This window comes from Rhincodon typus, chromosome 26 (assembly GCF_021869965.1).
Source record: "Rhincodon typus isolate 14 chromosome 26, sRhiTyp1.1, whole genome shotgun sequence".
NCBI classification, from domain to species: Eukaryota; Metazoa; Chordata; class Chondrichthyes; order Orectolobiformes; family Rhincodontidae; genus Rhincodon; species Rhincodon typus.
In genome coordinates, this window is record NC_063357.1 from 21,680,534 (window position 1) to 21,699,857 (window position 19,324).

Here is a 19,324-nt window from a genome sequence, read left to right on the forward strand (position 1 = left end):
GCTAGTGATGCGCCCATCCCATAAATGAAGAAAACAAATGGCCAGTATTGTAAAATGAATTCTTGCTTTAGCTTACCTTGGTATCCTATCTATCTGGTAGATTTGTTGCTAACTTCCTAGCTCTTGGGACAGAGCTACAGGACCTGCATGGACTAGTGTGGCAGAAGAAAATCACCTCGTTGTCTAATGAAAAGAAGCTCCTGTCTTAAACAAGATGTAGTTTGTTGCATGAATGCAATTAGGTACAAGTTACATTGTGGTGTGATAGACATTGGTATTCAGACTGTGAGGGAGACCTCTATGTTCGGTTTTCCATCTTTTGAGATCTAAAGCTGTTCCCCTCACTCAAGGCCACATCAACGTATTGGGTGGTGCCTAATGCCTTCTTCAGCATTAATTTGTAGAGAATCTTACACTATAATACAATAGCCAGCATTCTAGGGGAGGACAAAGAAAATACTTCAAAGACACTCTGAAGGTCCTTGAAGTGCAACTGCATCAACTACAAGGAGCTCCCTACCAATAATTCAAAATGGCAACGACCTGTACATTGAGCTGGATCACACTTTGAGTCTCAATATCTTTACGATGCAAGCCAGCAGCCACGAAGGAAAGCAAAGAAATCAATTCCACCATTCTAGATCCTATTATGTCACAGGATATCCTGTCCCATGTGCCTGAAAATTTGTAGGTTAAGAATTGGCCTATTCAGGAAAACCAATGGCCCTGACCTATGTACACCATCCTTAACTGAGTCAGCTATTGAAGATAACAAATCCAGATGGAAGAAAATTGATTGCTGGAGCTAGACAGCACTGTTACTTTTCAATGCACATTTTTTATTCATAGTTCTCCAAAATTAATCACTCTCATATATAATATGAGAAGATAAATGCTCCTTTTATTCTGTGTCAACAATAGATCTTTGCCCGACTTTAGAGCAGGATCTCTAAATTCACAAGAAATAAATGACCCATTTCCCACACCAGCTGCTTCTGATGTAACTTAAACAGAAATGATTATAGGATGAGCGCATGTCCATGCAATAGATTCACATCCTCTGGAAATGTGAGTTGAAATAAAAAGTGGAGTTCAGAGAAAAACACAGCAGGTCAGTCGGCATGTTAAAGAGAAAAACGATAGATACAATGTTTCAGGTATCTGAAGTGTGTCTACCTGAAACACAGCCAGCATGCTGATTAATGTGCATCACAGTTACTTTTATATCAGATTTTTTGAAGTCCTGCTTTCTCTTTTCTCAGAGACTGGGCTGAGACAGTCCCAAGCTTATTCCAAGTCAAGCAGTTATAGATAGACTATGTTTTTGACTCAGTCCCCAGACAAAATTAGTTTGTCTTCTAATTGGAGCTGTACATAACCTCTCCATACTATAGAACACTATATAGGCACAGTACTCTCTAAAAAGGTAAGAATCATTTCTGTTTCAATTAACACATGGCCTGGATTTCACTGCATCAATGAAAAGTAAAATTTTAAAGATGCTAGAAATCTGAAATAAATACTGAGTGACACGAACACACAATAGGTCAGGCTGCATCTTTGAAAAGAACAAACAAATTGATGTTTGGCGTTCAGATGATCTCCCAGAATGAATACTGCTTAATCTACCAAGTGTTATCATCATTGTCTATTTTTTTTCCTGATATCACTGCCCAGTAACATTTTATTGAAACTCACTGGTATTGTGCATAGCATATGAAATCTGGCATGAATATATTCATAAGATAACATAAAAAAATTACACTTCTTATACAGTATTCCATTTGACAGTACATCGCTTACTGACAATATTAGAAGCTACCACTGATCAGTCTTTAGCGAATACACCTCATCCCATTTATGGATGTTCCCTCCATTGGGCAATACGATGGTTCTAAAGGGGTTAATTTCATATTACACTGGCTCCACCCATTTGACTAGCATCACACACAGTCTGTGGATGGAGACAAGAAGTTCTACCGTCGTTTTTGGAGGGAGTAGATATATCTGTACCATCTCTCTTGTATCATAATTATACCTGACCAAATATAGCTGTACTTTTATATAAATGATTTGGATGAGAATATAGGAAGCACAGCTAATAAGTTTGTGGATGACACCAAAATTGGTGGCACAGTGGACAGTGAAGAAGGTTATCTAAGAGTACAACGGGATCTTGATCAACTGGGCCAGTGGGCTGAGGAGTGGCGGATGAAGTTTAATTCAAATAAATGCAAGGTGTTGCGTTTTGGTAAGACAAACCAGGGCAGGACTTACACAGTATTAATGGTAGAGCCCTGGGGTGTGTTGTCAAATGGAGAGATCTAGGGTGCTAGTAAATAGTTCCTTGAAAGTGGCATCACAGGTAGACAGGGTGAACAAGGTGTTTGGCGCACTTGCCCTCATCGGTAGATTCACAAGGATGTTACTGAGACTGGAAGGTTTGAGTTATAAGGAGAGGCTAGAAGGCTGAGGGGTGACCTTATGGAGGTTTATAAAATCATGACGGATATAGGTAAGGTGAATAGCCAAGGTCTTTTTCCAAGGAACATTGAGTACAGGATTTGGGACGTTATGTTACAGCTGTACAAGATATTGGTAAGGCCACATTTGGAGTACTGCATACAATTCTGGTCACCTGTGTAAGTCCTAGCCTATCCAGCCTCTCATTATAACTGAAACCCTCCAGTCTCAGTAACATTCTTGTAAATCTTTTCTGCACCCTCTCCAATTTAATAATATTCTTTCTTTAATAGGGCAACCAGAACTGTACACAGTTCTCGAAAAGTGGCCACACCAACCTTCTGTACAATTGCAACATGACATCCCAACTCCTTTACTTAAAGGTCTGGGCAATGAAGGTAAGCATGCTAAATGCCTTCTTATCCACCCTGTCTACTTGTGATGCAACTTCCAAAAAACTATGTACCTAAACCCCTAGGTCTCTCTTTTTGAAAACATTTCCCAGGCCCCCTCATTAAATATGTAAGTCCTGCCCTTGATCACCTTGCCAAAATGCAACACCTTACATTTATCCAAATCAAATTCCATTTGCCATTCCTCAATCCACTGGCCCAATTGATCAAGATCCCTTTGTAATCTTAGATAACCTTCTTCACTTCCACTATACCACTAACTCTGGTATCATCTGCAAACTTATTAACAATGCTTCCTAATTTCTCATCCAAATCATTTAGAAAAAAAGAACAAATAAAAATGGACCCAGCACCAATCCTTACGGAACACCGCTGGTCACAGGCTTCTAGTCCGAAAAACAGCCCTCCACCACCACCCTCTGTCTCCTATCATCAAGCCAATTTTGTATCTAGTTGGCAAGCTCTCCCTGAATCCCATGTGATCTAACTTTACTAATTAGTCTATCATGTGGAACCTTATCAAAGGCTTTTCTAAAGATTCACTCAACATTGACTGCTCTGCCCTCATCTATCTGCTTGGTCACAGCCTCAAAAAACTCAATCAACTTTGTGAGATACAATTTCCCATTACCATTGCTGACTATCCTTAATCAATCCTTGCCTCTCCAGGTGCATGTAAATCCTATCTTTCAGAAACCCCTCCAACAACTTATCCACCACTGACATCACACTCACTGGTCTATAGTTCCTAGGCTTCTCCTTGCAATTTTTCTTAAATAAAGGCATAACATTAGCACCCTCAAGTCTTTCGGCAACTCATCCATGGCTATAGATGATACAAACATCGCTGCTAGGAGCCCAGCAATTTCTTCCCTAGCTTCCCACAATGTCCTGGGATACACTTGATAAAGTCCTGGACTTTATGCATCTTTTTAAGGTGTTTTTAAGACTGCCAGCACCTCCTCTTCTGTAATGTGGACTGTTTTCAAGACATCAATATACATTTCCCTGAGTTCCCTAGCTTCCATGTCTTTCTCCACAGTAAATACTAACATGAAATATTTGTTTAGTGTATCTCCCATTTCATATGGTTCCACACATAGATGACCTTGTTGATCTTTAAGGAGACCTTTTCTCTCCCTAGCTGCTCTTTTGCACTTAATGTACATGTAGAATCTCTTTGGATTATCCCCTTTTTGAACCCCTGATTTCCCTCTTAAGAATGCCCCTACTCCCCTTAAACTCCTCAAGAGATTCACTTGTTCCCAGTTGTCTATATCTGACATAAACCTTCTTCTTGATTACAGCATCAATTTGTCTATCCATTCATTGTTCCTTATTCCATACCAGCCTTACCCTTCACTCTAACACTGCCTCTGAACTTTTATTATCTCACTTTTGAAAGTATCCCAATTGCCAGATGTCCCTTTACCTGAAAACAACTACCCCAATCAACTTTTGAAAGTACCTTTCTCATACTGTCAAAATTGGCTTTACTCCAGTTTAGAACTTGAACTTTTATATAAGGCCCCATCTTTTTCCATAACTTTTTAAAAACTAACAGAATTATGATCACTGGTCCCAAAATGTTCCTCCAATAATACCTCAGTCACTTGTCTTGCTTTATTTCCAAAGAGAAAGTAAAGTTTTGCTCCTTCACTAGTAGGCACATCTACATACTGATAAAGAAAATTTTCTTGAACATATTTAACAAATTCCTCCCCATCTTAGCCCATAACATCATGGCAATCCCAGTCTGTAGAACATAGAACTTAGAACAATACAGCACAGTACAGGCCCTTCAGCCCACAATGTTGTGCCGAACTTTTACCCTAAACCTAACGTCTATCTAACCTCCACCGCTACCTTATACTATCATCCATACGCCTATCTAATAGCTGCTTAAATGCCCCTAATGAGGCCGACTCCGCTACCCTCTCCGGCAATGCATTCCACGCCCCTACCATTCTCTGAGTAAAGAACCTACCTCTGACGTCTCCCCGATATCTACCTCCTTTCACTTTAAAACTATGTCCCCTCGTAAAAGCTACCTCCACCCTAGGAAAAAATCTCTGGTTGTCTACTCTATCTATACCTCTGATCATTTTGTACACCTCTATCAAGTCACCTCTCATCCTTCTTCGTTCTAAAGAGAAAAGCCCTAGCTCTCTCAACCTTTCCTCGTAAGACCTTCCCTCCATTCCAGGTAACATCCTGGTAAATCTCCTCTGCACCTTTTCTAATGCTTCCACATCTTTCCTGTAATGAGGTGACCAGAACTGGACACAATACTCCAGATGTGGCCGAACCAGGCTTTTGTATAGCTGGAGCATAACTTCACGGCTCTTGAACTCAATCCCTCTATTAATGAAAGCTAACACACCATACGCCTTCTTAACAACTCTATCCACCTGGGTGGCAGCTCTCAGGGAACTGTGAACATGAACCCCAAGATCCGTCTGCTCCTCCACACTGCCAAGAATCTTTCCGTTAATCCTGTATTCTGCTTTCAAGTTTGTCCTTCCAAAATGAATCACCTCAACTTTTCAGGGTTAAACTCCATCTGCCACTTCTCAGCCCAGCTCTGCATCCTATCAATGTCCCTTTGTAACCTAGAACAGCCCTCCGCACTGTCCACAACGTGACGCACCTTCGTATCGTCCGCGAACTTGCTAATCCACCCTTCCACTCCTTTATCCAAGTCATTTACAAAAATCACAAATAGAAGAGGACCCAGAACCGATCCTTGTGGTACACCACTCATAACTGAGCACCATGTTGAATATTTTCCGTCCACTACCACCCTTTGTCTTCTAAGGGTCAGCCAATTCTGAATCCAATCTGCCACATTTCCCCCAATCCCATGCCTCCTTATCTTCTGCATGGGCCTACCATGGGGAATCTTATCAAACGCCTTACTTAAATCCATGTATACCACATCCACTGCTCCACCTTCATCCACCTCTTCAAAGAATTCAATAAGGTTTGTGAGGCATGATCTACCCCTCACAAATCCATGCTGACTATCACAAATCAAACTGTGCCTTTCCAAGTGATCATAAATCCTGTCTCTCAGAGCTCTTTCCAATAATTTGCCCACCACTGACGTAAGACTAACTGGCCCGTAATTTCCGGGGTTATCCCTGTTCCCTTTTTTGAACAAGGGAATGGCGTTTGCCTCTTTCCAATCTTCCGGCACTATACCCATGGACAGTGAGGACAAAAAGATCATCGCCAAAGGCCCTTTGATCTCGTCCCTCACTTCCCATAGAATCCTTGGATAAATCCCATCAGGCCCGGGGGACTTATCTTTCTTCAACTTCCTCAGAATTCCTAGCACATCTTCTTTACTAACATCAACCTCCTCTAGCCTACCTGCCTGTTTCACAACGTCCTCCTCTACAACTAGGTCCTTCTCAGTTGTGAATACTGAAGAAAAGTATTCATTAAGGACCTCTCCTATCTCTTTAGGCTCTGTGCACAAATTCCCTTTACAATCCTTGATCGGCCCTACCCTTTCTCTTGTCATTCTCTTGTTCTGCACATACATGTAAAAAGCCTTGGAGTTTTCCTTGATCCTATCCGGCAAGGTTTTCTCATGCCCCCTTATAGCTCTCCTAAGCCCTTTCTTCAGCTCCTTCCTGGCTAACTTGTATCCCTCTAGAGCCTTTTCCGTTCCTCTTTTCCTAAACCTTACATAAGCCTCCTTCCTCCTCTTAACCAGTCGTTCGACCTCTCTTGAGAACCACGGCTCCCTCACTCGACCGCATCTTCTCTGCCTGCTAGGGACAAACATATCAAGCACATGCAGTATGCATTCCTTAAACAATCTCCACATTTCTGTGGTGCTCTTCCCTGACAGCATCTGTTCCCAATTTATGTTACCCAGTTCTTGCCTAACTGAATTGTAATTACCCTTCCCCCAATTGTAAACTTTACCCTGCCGTATGTACCTATCCTTATCCATGACTATTGTGAAAGAAACAGAGTTATGATCGTTACCGCCAAAATGCTCTCCTACCAACAGATCTAACACTTGGCCCGGTTCGTTGCCAAGCACCAAATCCAAAGTGGCCTCTCCTCGTGTTGATCTATCTACATACTGTGTCAGGAATCCTTCCTGAACGCACTGGACAAAATCTGCTCCATCTAAACTATTACAACTAAAATGTTTCCAATCAATATTTGGAAAGTTGAAGTCACCCATGACTACAACCCTGTGACTTCTGCCCCTTTCCAGTATCTGTCTCCCAATCCGCTCCTCTACTTCTCTGCAACTATTAGGGGGTCTGTAAAAAATCCCCCAACAAAGTGACTGCTCCTTTCTTGTTCCTGACCTCAACCCAAACTGACTCTGTCGACATATCATTCTCCAACTGCCTTTCAGTAGCTGCTATACTCGCCCTGACTAGCAATGCCACTCCCCCACCTCTTTTTCCACCCTCCCTATTTCTTTTAAAGCATCTAAATCCTGGAACTTAAAACAACCATTCCTCTCCCTGAGTTACCCAAGTTTCTGTAGTGGCCACAATATCGTAGTTCCAAGTACTGACCCATGCTCTAAGTTCATCCGCTTTATTTCTGATACTTCTAGCATTGAAGTATACACATCTCAAACCATCTTGGTGTCCGCAATTACGCTCCATCAACCGCATTTCTTTATAAACCACCTGTGTTTCGGAAGTTAAAATTCCCTCCTATCATAATCCTATTATTCTTACACATATTTGAGATCTCTACATATTTGCTCCTCAATTTCCCTCTGACTACAAGGGGCCCTTTAGTACAATCCCAACAAGGTGATTATCCCCTTCTTATTTCTGAGTTCTACCCATTCAGCTTCACTAGACAATTCCCTGGGAATATCCTCTCTAAGTACAGCAGTAGTGTTTTCCCTATTCAAAAAACACCACTCCCATTCCTCTCTTGCCTCCCTTTCTTTCCTTCCTAGGCATCTAAACCACGGAATATTGAGCTGCCAGTCCTGTCCCTCCCTCAGGCATGCTTTTGTAATAGCTATGATATCCCAGTCCCATTTACCCATACATGCTCTGAAATCATCCACCTTATCTGTCAGTCTTCTTGCAATGAAATAAACACAATTAAATTCTTCAGAGTTACCTCATTCTCTGATGCACTTTTGCCTGCCTTGCCTCTCTTTAATTTCCAAAACATCCTCATCTGTGTTTCTATTCTACTATTGTCAGTAGTCAGATGATGCCAGGTAATGGTCCAACAGGTTTAGTTGAAATCCCAAGCTTTTGGAATGTTTCCCCTTCGTTGGGAGAAGTCTACAATTGATTAGGATCCAGCCCCCCTCCCCCTACTAGTTTAAGGGCTCCTGAATAACACTAACAAATCTCACCACCAGAACACTAGTCCCCCTCTATTCAGGTTAACCCAGTCCCTTTTGAACAGGTCTCTTCTGTCCCTGAAGAGATCCCAATGATCCAAAAATCTGAATCCCTGCCCACTGCACCATCTCCTCAGCCACTGTTTCATCTGCCCTATCTTCCTATTCCTACTCACACTAGCAGATGGCAACGGAAGTAATCCAGAGATTACTACATTTGAGTTGCTGCTTTTTAACTTCCTGCCTAACTTCCTATATTCACTCTGCAAAACCAAGAGTTGTCATTTGGGAAATTACCAACAAGAGCCTCCTCTTCTAGAAGCGTTACTAACCTAATTCCAAGTCGGGTGGAGCCAAGCAAATGGAGACATAAGAATGTCAGATTGTTTCTGGTGTAATATGAGATTTGGATACACAGCCCAAAGATCATGAAGCAGGAATTTTTTTTATTCCACTGGCATCAGATCAGTCACAAAATAAAGAGAAATAAAGGTTAAATAAACAGGACATGGTATTTACATGGCATAGGCCTGTGGTTCACATCTAGTTGAGGAAATCCTTGTCTGTCTGATTCTTCTTCACATTAGGCCTGCTTACAAAAAAGAAACCCTTTATTCCAAAAACGGATCATACAACTGCTCTAGGTACACTGCTTGGTGCCCTCCCTTCACTGTTGCCATGTGCTGCTGGAGGTTCTGATACGCCAGGATGCATTATACATTTACAAGCTTTCACCCTTCCCACTTTTTAAATGTGATTTATTTTGGTTTTCAGTTGAGATTGAATTCAGTTTTTGCAGCAACCTACCTACCAGACATGAAAGCCAAGAGAGTTCTCACATAACTACAGCACACAAGCAAGGATTATATCATTTTCACAATTTACATCTGACTGATCTACTTCAAGATGGCATTTTATTACCTAGATCATTTGCACCAAGCTCAATGATATCCACTGAAACCTCATTTAGCTCATAAGAGCTGTGCCCCAATGCTAAAGACTGGGAATGGTCGTTCTGAGTTAATTGATCCAAAAACATTATTTCTGATATTGTACAGGAATCTGTTTTTATGAATCTTATATATTAAAAAAAATCTACTCATCATTACTTTCAATGCTTTCTCATGGCAGTTGAATGTGTTTCATTAAAAATAACAAAACCTGCACAATCACCTTTCTTAAACTTATATTGAATGTAAATAAATGATGGCTTCAAATATTTTTTACAGGATCAGTGACATTAAGGGAGATTCAGAAAAGACAGATAAGGTTCTGGAGAGGGGCCGCTGGACCCAAAATGTGAACTGATTTCGTTCCACAGATGCTGCCAGATCTGCTGAGATTTTCCAGCAATTTCTGTTTTTGTTTTAAGACAGATAAGGTTTTGTATTGGAACATGCTGGAGAGATTTTCATCAACAGTAAACTGCTATAGTAGATGCCTACTTAAATACTAAGATAATTTTGGTAGAAGTGAGATTAAGGTTGATCCCATCCAAAGTATTATGAAAATAATGTTCTTTGACAGTAAATCAGCCTTGATTATGATAACCTACAGTAAACAGCAGCACCTGCTAATGAAAATAATAGCTCCATTATTTTTCATCTATGATACCTGACAACAGTAACTGTGTTGATAACAATCCCTTCCTATTAATGAGTTATTATGGTGCAGTAATAGGATGACAATTAACAGTAACAAAACACTGCATGAAACCGAAATGTTTTACAACTAATTATCATCAAGCATCCCTATGTTTCATAAACATATGTATGTGCATCAGTTAACTAACCACAAAGACACCCTGTAACATAGCAATGACCATTGAAACTGGTGAACAGCAATAACCTGCTTTTTGTACTGAAGTGTGAACAATGTCTCTGTTTCCTCAAATATAATGTCATCGACCTGAAATGTTAACTCGTTTTCTCTCTCCATAGCTGCTGCTATTTTTAGTCCATTTTCACTCCTTTTTCCCACATTATTGAAGCCCATGGTTTATTTTAAAGAATTGTTGTGTCTTTTCCATTTTTAAACATACAGATGTTCAATCTGTTCAGCAGATTCTTTTCCCGAAGACTGATGTTCACAATCTTACTAAGCTTTTTTTTTAATTATTCATTCACAGATGAGAGCATTGCCAGCTAGACCAATCACATTGCTGTGGGTCTGGAGTCACATGTAGTCCAGGTAAGGATGGCAGTTCCTTCCCTAAAGGGTACTAGTGAACCAGATGGGTTTTTCTGACAATCAACAATGGCTTCATGGTCATCATTAGACTCTTAATTTCTGATTTTTATTGAATTCAAATTCCACCATCGGTCGTGGTGGGATTCGAACCCGTGTCCCCAGAACATTACCTGGGTCTCTCGATTAACAGTTCAGTGATAACACCACTGTGCCATTGCCTCCCCAGATTTTCCATTATCCAGAATTTGAAAATGGAAATATTGGATATAGCTACAATATCAATGCATTGCAAATAAGACTCACTTCTGAAAACATCTAACTAGTCAAATGAGTCTAAAATAAAAACATTAATCCACCTGTGCAGTGAAAAATATTTACAAATGATCCGAAGAAATGATGGGAAAGTACAGTCTACATACTCTTGTGTCCATTGTAATGGTGAAAATTTGAAAATATTGCTAAGAAATGGAATTACTTTTTCTAATAGAAATATTTCATGCAATGCTGACAGAGCAAACTCTGAGACAACAGCTGAAAATAGCAGACAGGAGATCCATAAAATCTTTCATGATGCACAGTGACATTGACAATTAAACATCCTCCTTCACATCAAAGCATTCCCAGGTGCTTCATACAATGGCTTATGTTTTTTTGCAGTGCAGCACCTATTATGATTTTAAAAAAAGGGCCAGGTGAAGCAAGAAAATTACTGCAATTTTTCCTCATCTTGGTATGGAGTTGAAATTAAAAATGCATTAACAGTGATAATGGCTTCATCACACAGTAGAATGGCAGGCACAAATGAAGTGTGGCTTGGTATGAAATTGAGGAATACTTTGCCTTTTATCCAGTTTGAAAGCCACCAACCAATGTTGAAATGACCCTGATTCTATGAAATTGTCTCGGGGCAGTTCACTGGGATGTGTGCCTTTCTGCCTGCTGCACCACTACCCCCAACCTCAACCCCCACCTGACCTTCCTCAGCTAAAGTTTTGTTTGGACTTTTCCCGACATTAAATCTCAGGCCGTTCTGACAATATATCAGTACTGCTATGTTTATATTATTCTCCATTACACAAACCTTATTTTTTATCTCTATCCTTAAACCACTGGAGATGAAGTTACCGATTTAAGTTAATGGAGACAAATCTTGATTAAATGCTATCAGATGTGCCAGCATGCACTGGAGGCTTGTTGTGAGATCCATGGATTGTTTTAACCTTGTACATTTCAAAGTGGAATCATTCATCCTTAACTAGCCAGATTAACTGGGTATGAATAGGTGACACTGACCCATAAGGAAATATTCCAATTTAAGTTCATGTTGCCTCTGTGTTATGATCCACCTGAAGGTAGCTCTTACCATTTCAGTACATTTAATGATGGGATGCAAAGATGCTTTGACTGTCAGCAAGAAAGTATTCCACAGTGAGTGTTGAACGGCTGGATAATCTGAGAGCCAAACTTCAGCAATGGACTGTTCACATTCCCAGACCTGATCTTAGAAGTAACAAGAAGGCAGTGACCCTGAATAACATCAGCGACTTCACAGCAAGATGATAATCTGTTTAAATTCTTCTTCCCACCACTATTTTATCTCCTGCTGTCCTGAGTTTGACAGCACCAATGTTAGGGTCCTTAAAGAGAACAAGATTGAAGACAATTGACAAAAGAACCAGACAGGAGAAAAGAGACACATCTACACAGATGGTTGGTTATGATGTTGAACAAATTGTCTGAAAGGTTAGTGAAAGATTAATGGAATCTATTAGTTGTAAATGTATTGCTTAAGTATATACAGTGGTGAATATTTACCCTACATGTTAATTTGAATATGCGCAAAATTAAACAAGTTGTTAGGTAGGAGGTGCATGCATGTAACATGTATTTCTGAATAAATGTTTATAAACATATTGAAAGATTGGGTCCACGTCTATCTTTTGCAAACTGGCTGTTTGGAATAAATCATGGTGACAGAGAATGTTTACTTTAGAGGTCGGAAACTAAGAATGTTTTTTTTTAAGTAGAAAACTGCATTCTCATTGGTCATTCAAGAAAATGGAGGAAAAGAATGTAAATTTTTGGACTATTATTTTTCACCTAATGTCCCAAGAGTCTGTATCACATGAATAGTGAAAGACCATAAGACACAGTAGCAGAAGTTAAGCCATTCAGCCCATCGAGTCTACTCCGCCATTCAGTCATAGCTGATAAGTTTCTCAATCCCATTCTCCTGCTTTCTCCCTGTAACCCTTGATCCCCTTGACAATCAAGAACCAATCTATCTCCATCTTACATATACTCAATGACCTGGCCTCCACAGCCTGCTGTGGCAATGAATTCCATAGATTCACCACTCTCTGGCTAAAGAAGTTTCTCCTTATCTCCGTTCTAACAGGTCTTCCCTTTACTCTAAGGCTATGCCCTGGGGTCCTAGCCTGTCCTACCAATGGAAACATCTTCCCAACATCCACTCTGTCCAGGCCATTTAGTATTCCGTAAGTTTCAGTTAGAGCACCCCTCATCCTTCTAAACTCCATCGAGTACAGACCCAGAATCCTCAAACGTTCTTCATATTTTAAGCTTTTCATTCCTGGGACCATTCTCATGAACCTCCTCTGAACCTGCTCCAGAGCCAGTGCATCTTTCCTGTGATAATGGGGCCCAAAACTGTGCACAACACTCCAAATCTGGCCTGACCAGAGCCTTATAGAGCCTCAGAAGTACATCTCTGCTTTTATATTCAAGTCCTCTCAAAATAAATGCCAAAGTTGCATTCAAATAGAGAAGTGGATGTGTCATTATGGGATACATCTTACCAGAGAGGAAATGAGCTGTAACCCTGAAGTTATTTTGTCCTACAAGAAGCAAAATGAGCAATTTTGATGAGATGAATTTCCATCAGTTAGAAAGGTTTGAGGACCATGACTGGTATTCAAGTAGAAATTATTGGATCAGGTGTACCTTGAAAGATTTACTGAAGTAGCAATCACTTTCTTCAATGCTCATGAAAAAATATGGGACATCCTCAGTGACTCAAAGAATAGAATATTCAATGATTGCCAGATATCTAAATAGATCAGGTAATGGACTCGCATATTAATACATTGGAATGATAAGTTGTGGACAGAATGAGGGTGAATGCATTTTTAGCAGATATGGTTGTTTCAGGAGAAAACAGAATTGGCACAGCAATAATTGGGAATGAATCTCAGGAATGCCAAAGGAACAGTTAAGAGGTGCTTCAAGTATAACTTGAAATTTCATTCTAAGATAAATTAGTCAAAGCAGAGAGATAGGATTCTCCACACCACACAATTATTTCTGAGGAAGAGGGAGAAGATACTGACAGATCAAATAAATAATCCACATTGTAATGAATTTAAGTTCTGTGGTGCATGTATTAGTCTTGGACAGCTTTAGATGTGTGAGAGTGGTTGCATTTCAACTATACCCTGTACATAGAACTGATTGTTTAAAATATGATCTTCATTCACTAAGTAAGAGTTGACATAAAATTAATGAGTATCAAAATATTACTTGTGGTTTAGGTGATTACTACTCATTGACGCCACTAAAAATGTTTGCAATTCCATGTAAGGTAACTGGAGTAAGCCGGTTTGTCAACGTTGATATAGTCTCGAGTGAGAACTAAGGACCCACTCCCTGCCATGGACAGGACCAATGTCATCTACAAGATTCCCTGCAGAGACTGCGAGAAACACTACATCGGACAAACAGGAAGGAAACTAACAACAAGAGTACATGAACACCAACTGGCTACAAAAAGACACGACCAATACTCACTCATCTCAATCCACGTGGACAAGGAGAACCACGACTTCGACTGGGACAACACCAAGATCCTGGGACAAGCTAGGCAGAGACAAGCATGAGAATTCCTAGAAGCATGGCACTCCACGAAGCATGCTATTAATAAACACATAGAACTCAACCCCGTATACATTCCACTACGAAGGAAAACCGGAAGTGAGGCAATCCATCTCAACAGACCCCAGAGTTTAAAAACTAGGTGGGAAAACACACCAACGCTTCATCGGAGGCTGCACTGAGGATGTTACCAAGCATGGTAACAAAACATCTGCGAAACAAGAAACCAGCTCGGCGAGCCAACCAACCTCAACAACCTCAATACCCATGGTGCCACATTAACCTGAAAAGGCACAAATGAAACTTGAAAGGAGCACGATAAAGCAATTATTTATGGAAAGTCTGTGGATCTACAGTTTATCCAGTTAAAACTTTATTCTATCCACTGAAGAAAACCTGATGTCTCTCATTAGAGTGTTAGACAAGTATTAATGACATTAAGTCAAGAATCAGAGAGAAAATGAAGAAATTGCCTTAAAGTTACAGAAGAGATTTACTCGTCCTATGCATCAAAGGTTAAAAGTTCTGTAAAAACCGGTGTGATAGATGAAGAATATAAAAGGCTAATAGAAAAGAATAGTGAGTAATGTGAGCTCTGTAAAAACTATCATAAGATAGCATCATGGCCTATTGGCATGAGACTTCAATGATTCAGTTGCCATGGATCTAACAGTGTACAAAAAAGACTTAATGTTTTCATTCTGCATTTTGTAGACCTGGTGACCATAATTAACCTATGATAATACTTAGTAAGAACAACAGGGTAATTATAGAGTAAATTATGGAGAAATGGTACGGGGATCACAACTGGGGCACCAGCAAAGTTTCTTGACTGACAATGGAGGGAAACTCGCCAACAATGGATTTATTGACATTTGTGAAAGCATGCAACTCACGCTCATGAATACCTCTGCTCAGCAATGGACTTTGAGAAAAGAATCATAAGGTGACTGATGAAATGCTGCAGAAAAATTTAGCTTGATTAACCGATCTGCAAGTTGACAATAACCCTGTCCCAGGCATTTCATGCAAAGCATTACCAAAAAGTGTATGAAGCATTTAGTTGCTATCAAAATAGGAAGAATCTCAAAATGCCAAATTGTGCAAAGTCTTCCAGCACCAGAAGGTCTTACCATTAGTTTTCTTTCTTTTTCCTGCACATTGAATGCTTTACTTGCAGGGAGATAGTTTTTTTTTTAAAATCAAGGTTGAGGTCCTGGAGGAAATTCAGAAATCACTGAAACATTGTATAAGACAATCTGAGGTAGAGTTCAATTCAAGAGGTTTGAAGTATTAATAAAGAAAGGATTGTCAGGCAGTAAAATAGATCATGATGATAAGACAATATTTATCAAACATTACAATCAAACTGTTAAGGTTTATTCCTCATAATTAATCAGAATTAATTTAAAAATTTCAGACTCAGAATGGTTAATAGAATTAAACAAGGGTGAGACTTTTTAGAAATACATGTTCTAAAAGCACTCAAAGAAGAAACAGGCACAGAAGGAGGACAACGAAAAATAAACAAACACACCCAAGGTCTGAATAAGTATTCAAGGATGTATTTTTCAATAAGTTTGTTTTATTGAAAATATGTTATGTTCAACTAAAAGCAGCCCCCCTGATATTTTATTGGCAATTTAAAAGGAAATGTTTGAGCCGTCTCCATGATAATTATTAATGACTTCTTATGGGTGAAACTACAGAATTTGAGAAATGTAATATTCAGAGCATAAAAGTTAGGCTTGTGGGACTTTATGAATATATTGATTTAGATATTAAGCAGAATAGGTCTGGAAAACTTTAATCAACAATTCTATTTACAGATTGCTATTCTCATCCCAGTTAATCATACTTGATTCTCACAGAAAGAGATGTTATATCAAAAGAAGAGATTGAGCAACTGCAAAGCTTAAACTGGGCCAAATGCTATATTGGATGTGTTGAAGTTTAATACTACAATGAAACATCCTAAAGTCAAGAATGTTTTGTACTGAAAACAATCTTTAGGAATAAAATCTGGAAAAATAGTTCTAAAGTTTCTACCTTTGGTGACCACATGAAACCTGTCATTTTTAATATGTTTCATGTGTCAATCTTCCTGATAAGTAGTGCAGGTGGTTTCATAATCTCTCTTTTGAGTGAAAATGGGAAATGTCACTCTTTAGCTTGGAAAGCTAGTCAATAAAATGGGTTGCAAAATGTACTTTAGCTGCAGAAAGACTAATTGTAGTGATGGCAGTGGATATGGGATTCTGTTTGCCAAAAAAATTATATTTTCTACAATGAGCCTAGAAAGGTAGCATACCCATTGTGTATAGAGATAATCATATGAGATGAAGTACATTCTACAAAATTTGTACTGTTATTGTTGCACTGCCTCTTAGGTAAAACTTGTAATTTGATTAAACGGGTGATTGTGTAATTTGGTGGTGGATTTTTAAACAAAAGGGCTGAGTACTGGCTTGATAGTGGATTTCTAAAATTAAAAAAAAATGGGTTTTTATACTGGCCCTGGTGGAATATATTTGTCATTTGTTGTTTGTAAATGTGATGGTGGTTTATTTATATACAAAGCTGAACTAGGTTCTTGCCCAATGCTGAGTCAGGTTCTGGACAAGGTAAGGGTCCAGAGGGGAAGGGAGGAAACCGTTGTTTGTGCTAAACTGTGAATTTTCAACAAATCCCTTGTAAATCTCTGAAAACCTTTTGCTGCCTTGACTAACATAGGGATCTCTCGTCTGTTAAACATCCAGCAACATGCCAGTCTTCACTAGCCTGCTACCACCAATGCCTTCCCATATCATCTGACCTCTACAACAGAAGAAAGCTGGAAATAAGGGACAGGTCCACAGATGCTGTCTGACCTGTGAGTAGTTCCAATACTTTCTGTTTTCAATTCAGATTTCTAGCTTCCACAGTATTCTTCTGAAAGAAAAATAATGTGAATTCCCTGGAGTTGAACCTCTTCAATAATCAGTGAAACTCTCTTTTTGAGTTTGCTGCCAACATTGACTCCTTCATCGTGCCACACTCTGCAACCTCACTCCAACAAAATCTCCTAGTTCGTCTCTTTTATGACAATCCTCCTTTTGAAATTTAGCTGCTGTTGTCAAACACTACAGCCATCCTGCATAAACAGCAATAAGATGAGTAACTGTTATGATTGCTGGAGGGAAGACTTTTGGACAACATCAAGATTTTTTTTTTCCTAGAAACAATTGGGTTTCCATGCCCATCTAACCAAAAAAAGCAGCAGTTTGACATTTCAACTGCAAGACAGCACCTCCGATAATGTAGCACTCCCTCAGTGCTGTCTTGATGTCACAGTGATCCTCCTGAGCCTGGAGAGGAGTTCAAACCCACCTGACTCAGAGATCAAAATACTTAAAAACCGAGTCAAGCTTACAACGACTTCCTGAGTGCACTAGTCTATGAACCCTTGTTAAATCTAAAATCTGACAAGTTTATCCAAAACTTTCACGTATTCGGAACATCCTGAAAGACTCAGATGAATAAAAACACATTGAGTATCATCTTGTTATAAAACTACAACAATACATTGTTTATTGAGAAACATTCTAAACAGCCTAAGTACTCAGCATCATCTTTCTCTTAAATTAAGAATGTTCATTGAATTGTTTTCAATTGCTAGTGGACATGCAGGGAATCAGACTCCAAATGATTTTCCATATTCTGTTCCATGATTATAATAAGAACAACATACCTAGAAGAGCAGAATTCCCATCTCCCAAAGGATATCGTTGGTACCTTGGAACTGGGAATGGAGCCACGAGGTGAAACTTTTTCTCTAGCAGCGGTTCTAACCGAGAGGCAGAGGGATCAGCTGAATGGAAGAGGCTGTACACCTGGCTGCAAGCAGGCCGCAGGTGAGACACTGACAGAGGGAAAAGACAGGCATGAAAAAAAACAGACCAAGCACAAATGGTTATTCTCCTCAGTCAAACAACGTCTTGGAACAGTTATTGGTTATGGCAATTTTTCATTCGAGCATAAAAACAACAGCGTTCATTTTAATGTTAATAGTTAATTTTAACGGAAAACTAAAATGAGGAAGAGTAAAAGGACTAGTCACCCAATCTTCTGTAATGGTTGCACAACATTGCAGCTCCATGCAGCTACAACACATGAAGCTTTTTATCTATTCCCATCCCATGCACTCCGATCAAAACAATTGCCAACTTTTTCTGGTCTGTATCATTCTTTTACAGCTGACTCATTGGAGAATTCACCAAAATGCCGACATCCTGTAAACTATTGTTCGGGTGGAGGAGAATTTCCATACACCCCCCATGAGGTAGTTTGCCCACCATCAGTGAAAATGATAGTCTGTAACTTCCATTTTGGAAAATGTCAGCTTGCAATTTCCCAAAACGTGCTGTTGCCAGGTGAAGTGCCTGAGCCTCAGTGAACCCAGAAAATATAATAACCTTCACAATCTTACAAATCACCAGTTGCTGAACAGTGCAAATAACAGCAGGATATACATTAGTAATGGCATTTCTTTTATTCTGATCAAAGAGGAGTGTTGAGTTATTGCTTTTTTACAAGAAAAAGTTTCTTGAACTATTTTTTTCTGTCTGCAGTCTGTCGCTCCCAGAGTAGGAGTAATAAGAATCCTGCAAATAGAATGGGCCAGTTCTGAGGGTGGGGATGTGGAAGCACAGCAGTCCCAGTTCCTATTTACATTCCTCAATCTTCCCATGACGGGTTATCACCTTGTATTCCTACATTGAAATAACCAGCTAGAAGCTAGCAAACAAATCCAATCAGATAACTCAAATCTTCCAAGCTGAGATTTAGAATCATTCGCTTCTGGAGGAGAATTGAATGCCTGCTAAAAAGACATTTTGTGACATTCTAAAACAACTGTGTCTTCAGCTTTAGGATTGGGGATAGTTTTAATTCACACACTGACATTCTGGAGGCAAATATTTACATGCTCCAACCCCTAAAAGAAAATGAATGTTTATTTAAACGCTGTTTCCAG

The 19,324-nt window shown here is 39.5% G+C and overlaps 1 protein-coding gene across 1 annotated transcript in view; it reads right to left on the minus strand.

Moving 5' to 3' along the window:
* pitpnm3 (PITPNM family member 3) overlaps positions 1-19,324 on the minus strand; it is a 128,207-nt gene that overhangs the window by 75,104 nt on the left and 33,779 nt on the right. The window contains exon 6 of the mRNA XM_048612362.1: positions 18,041-18,211. Within this exon, the coding sequence (XP_048468319.1) occupies positions 18,041-18,211 (171 nt within the window). The remainder of the gene's footprint in view (positions 1-18,040; positions 18,212-19,324) is intronic.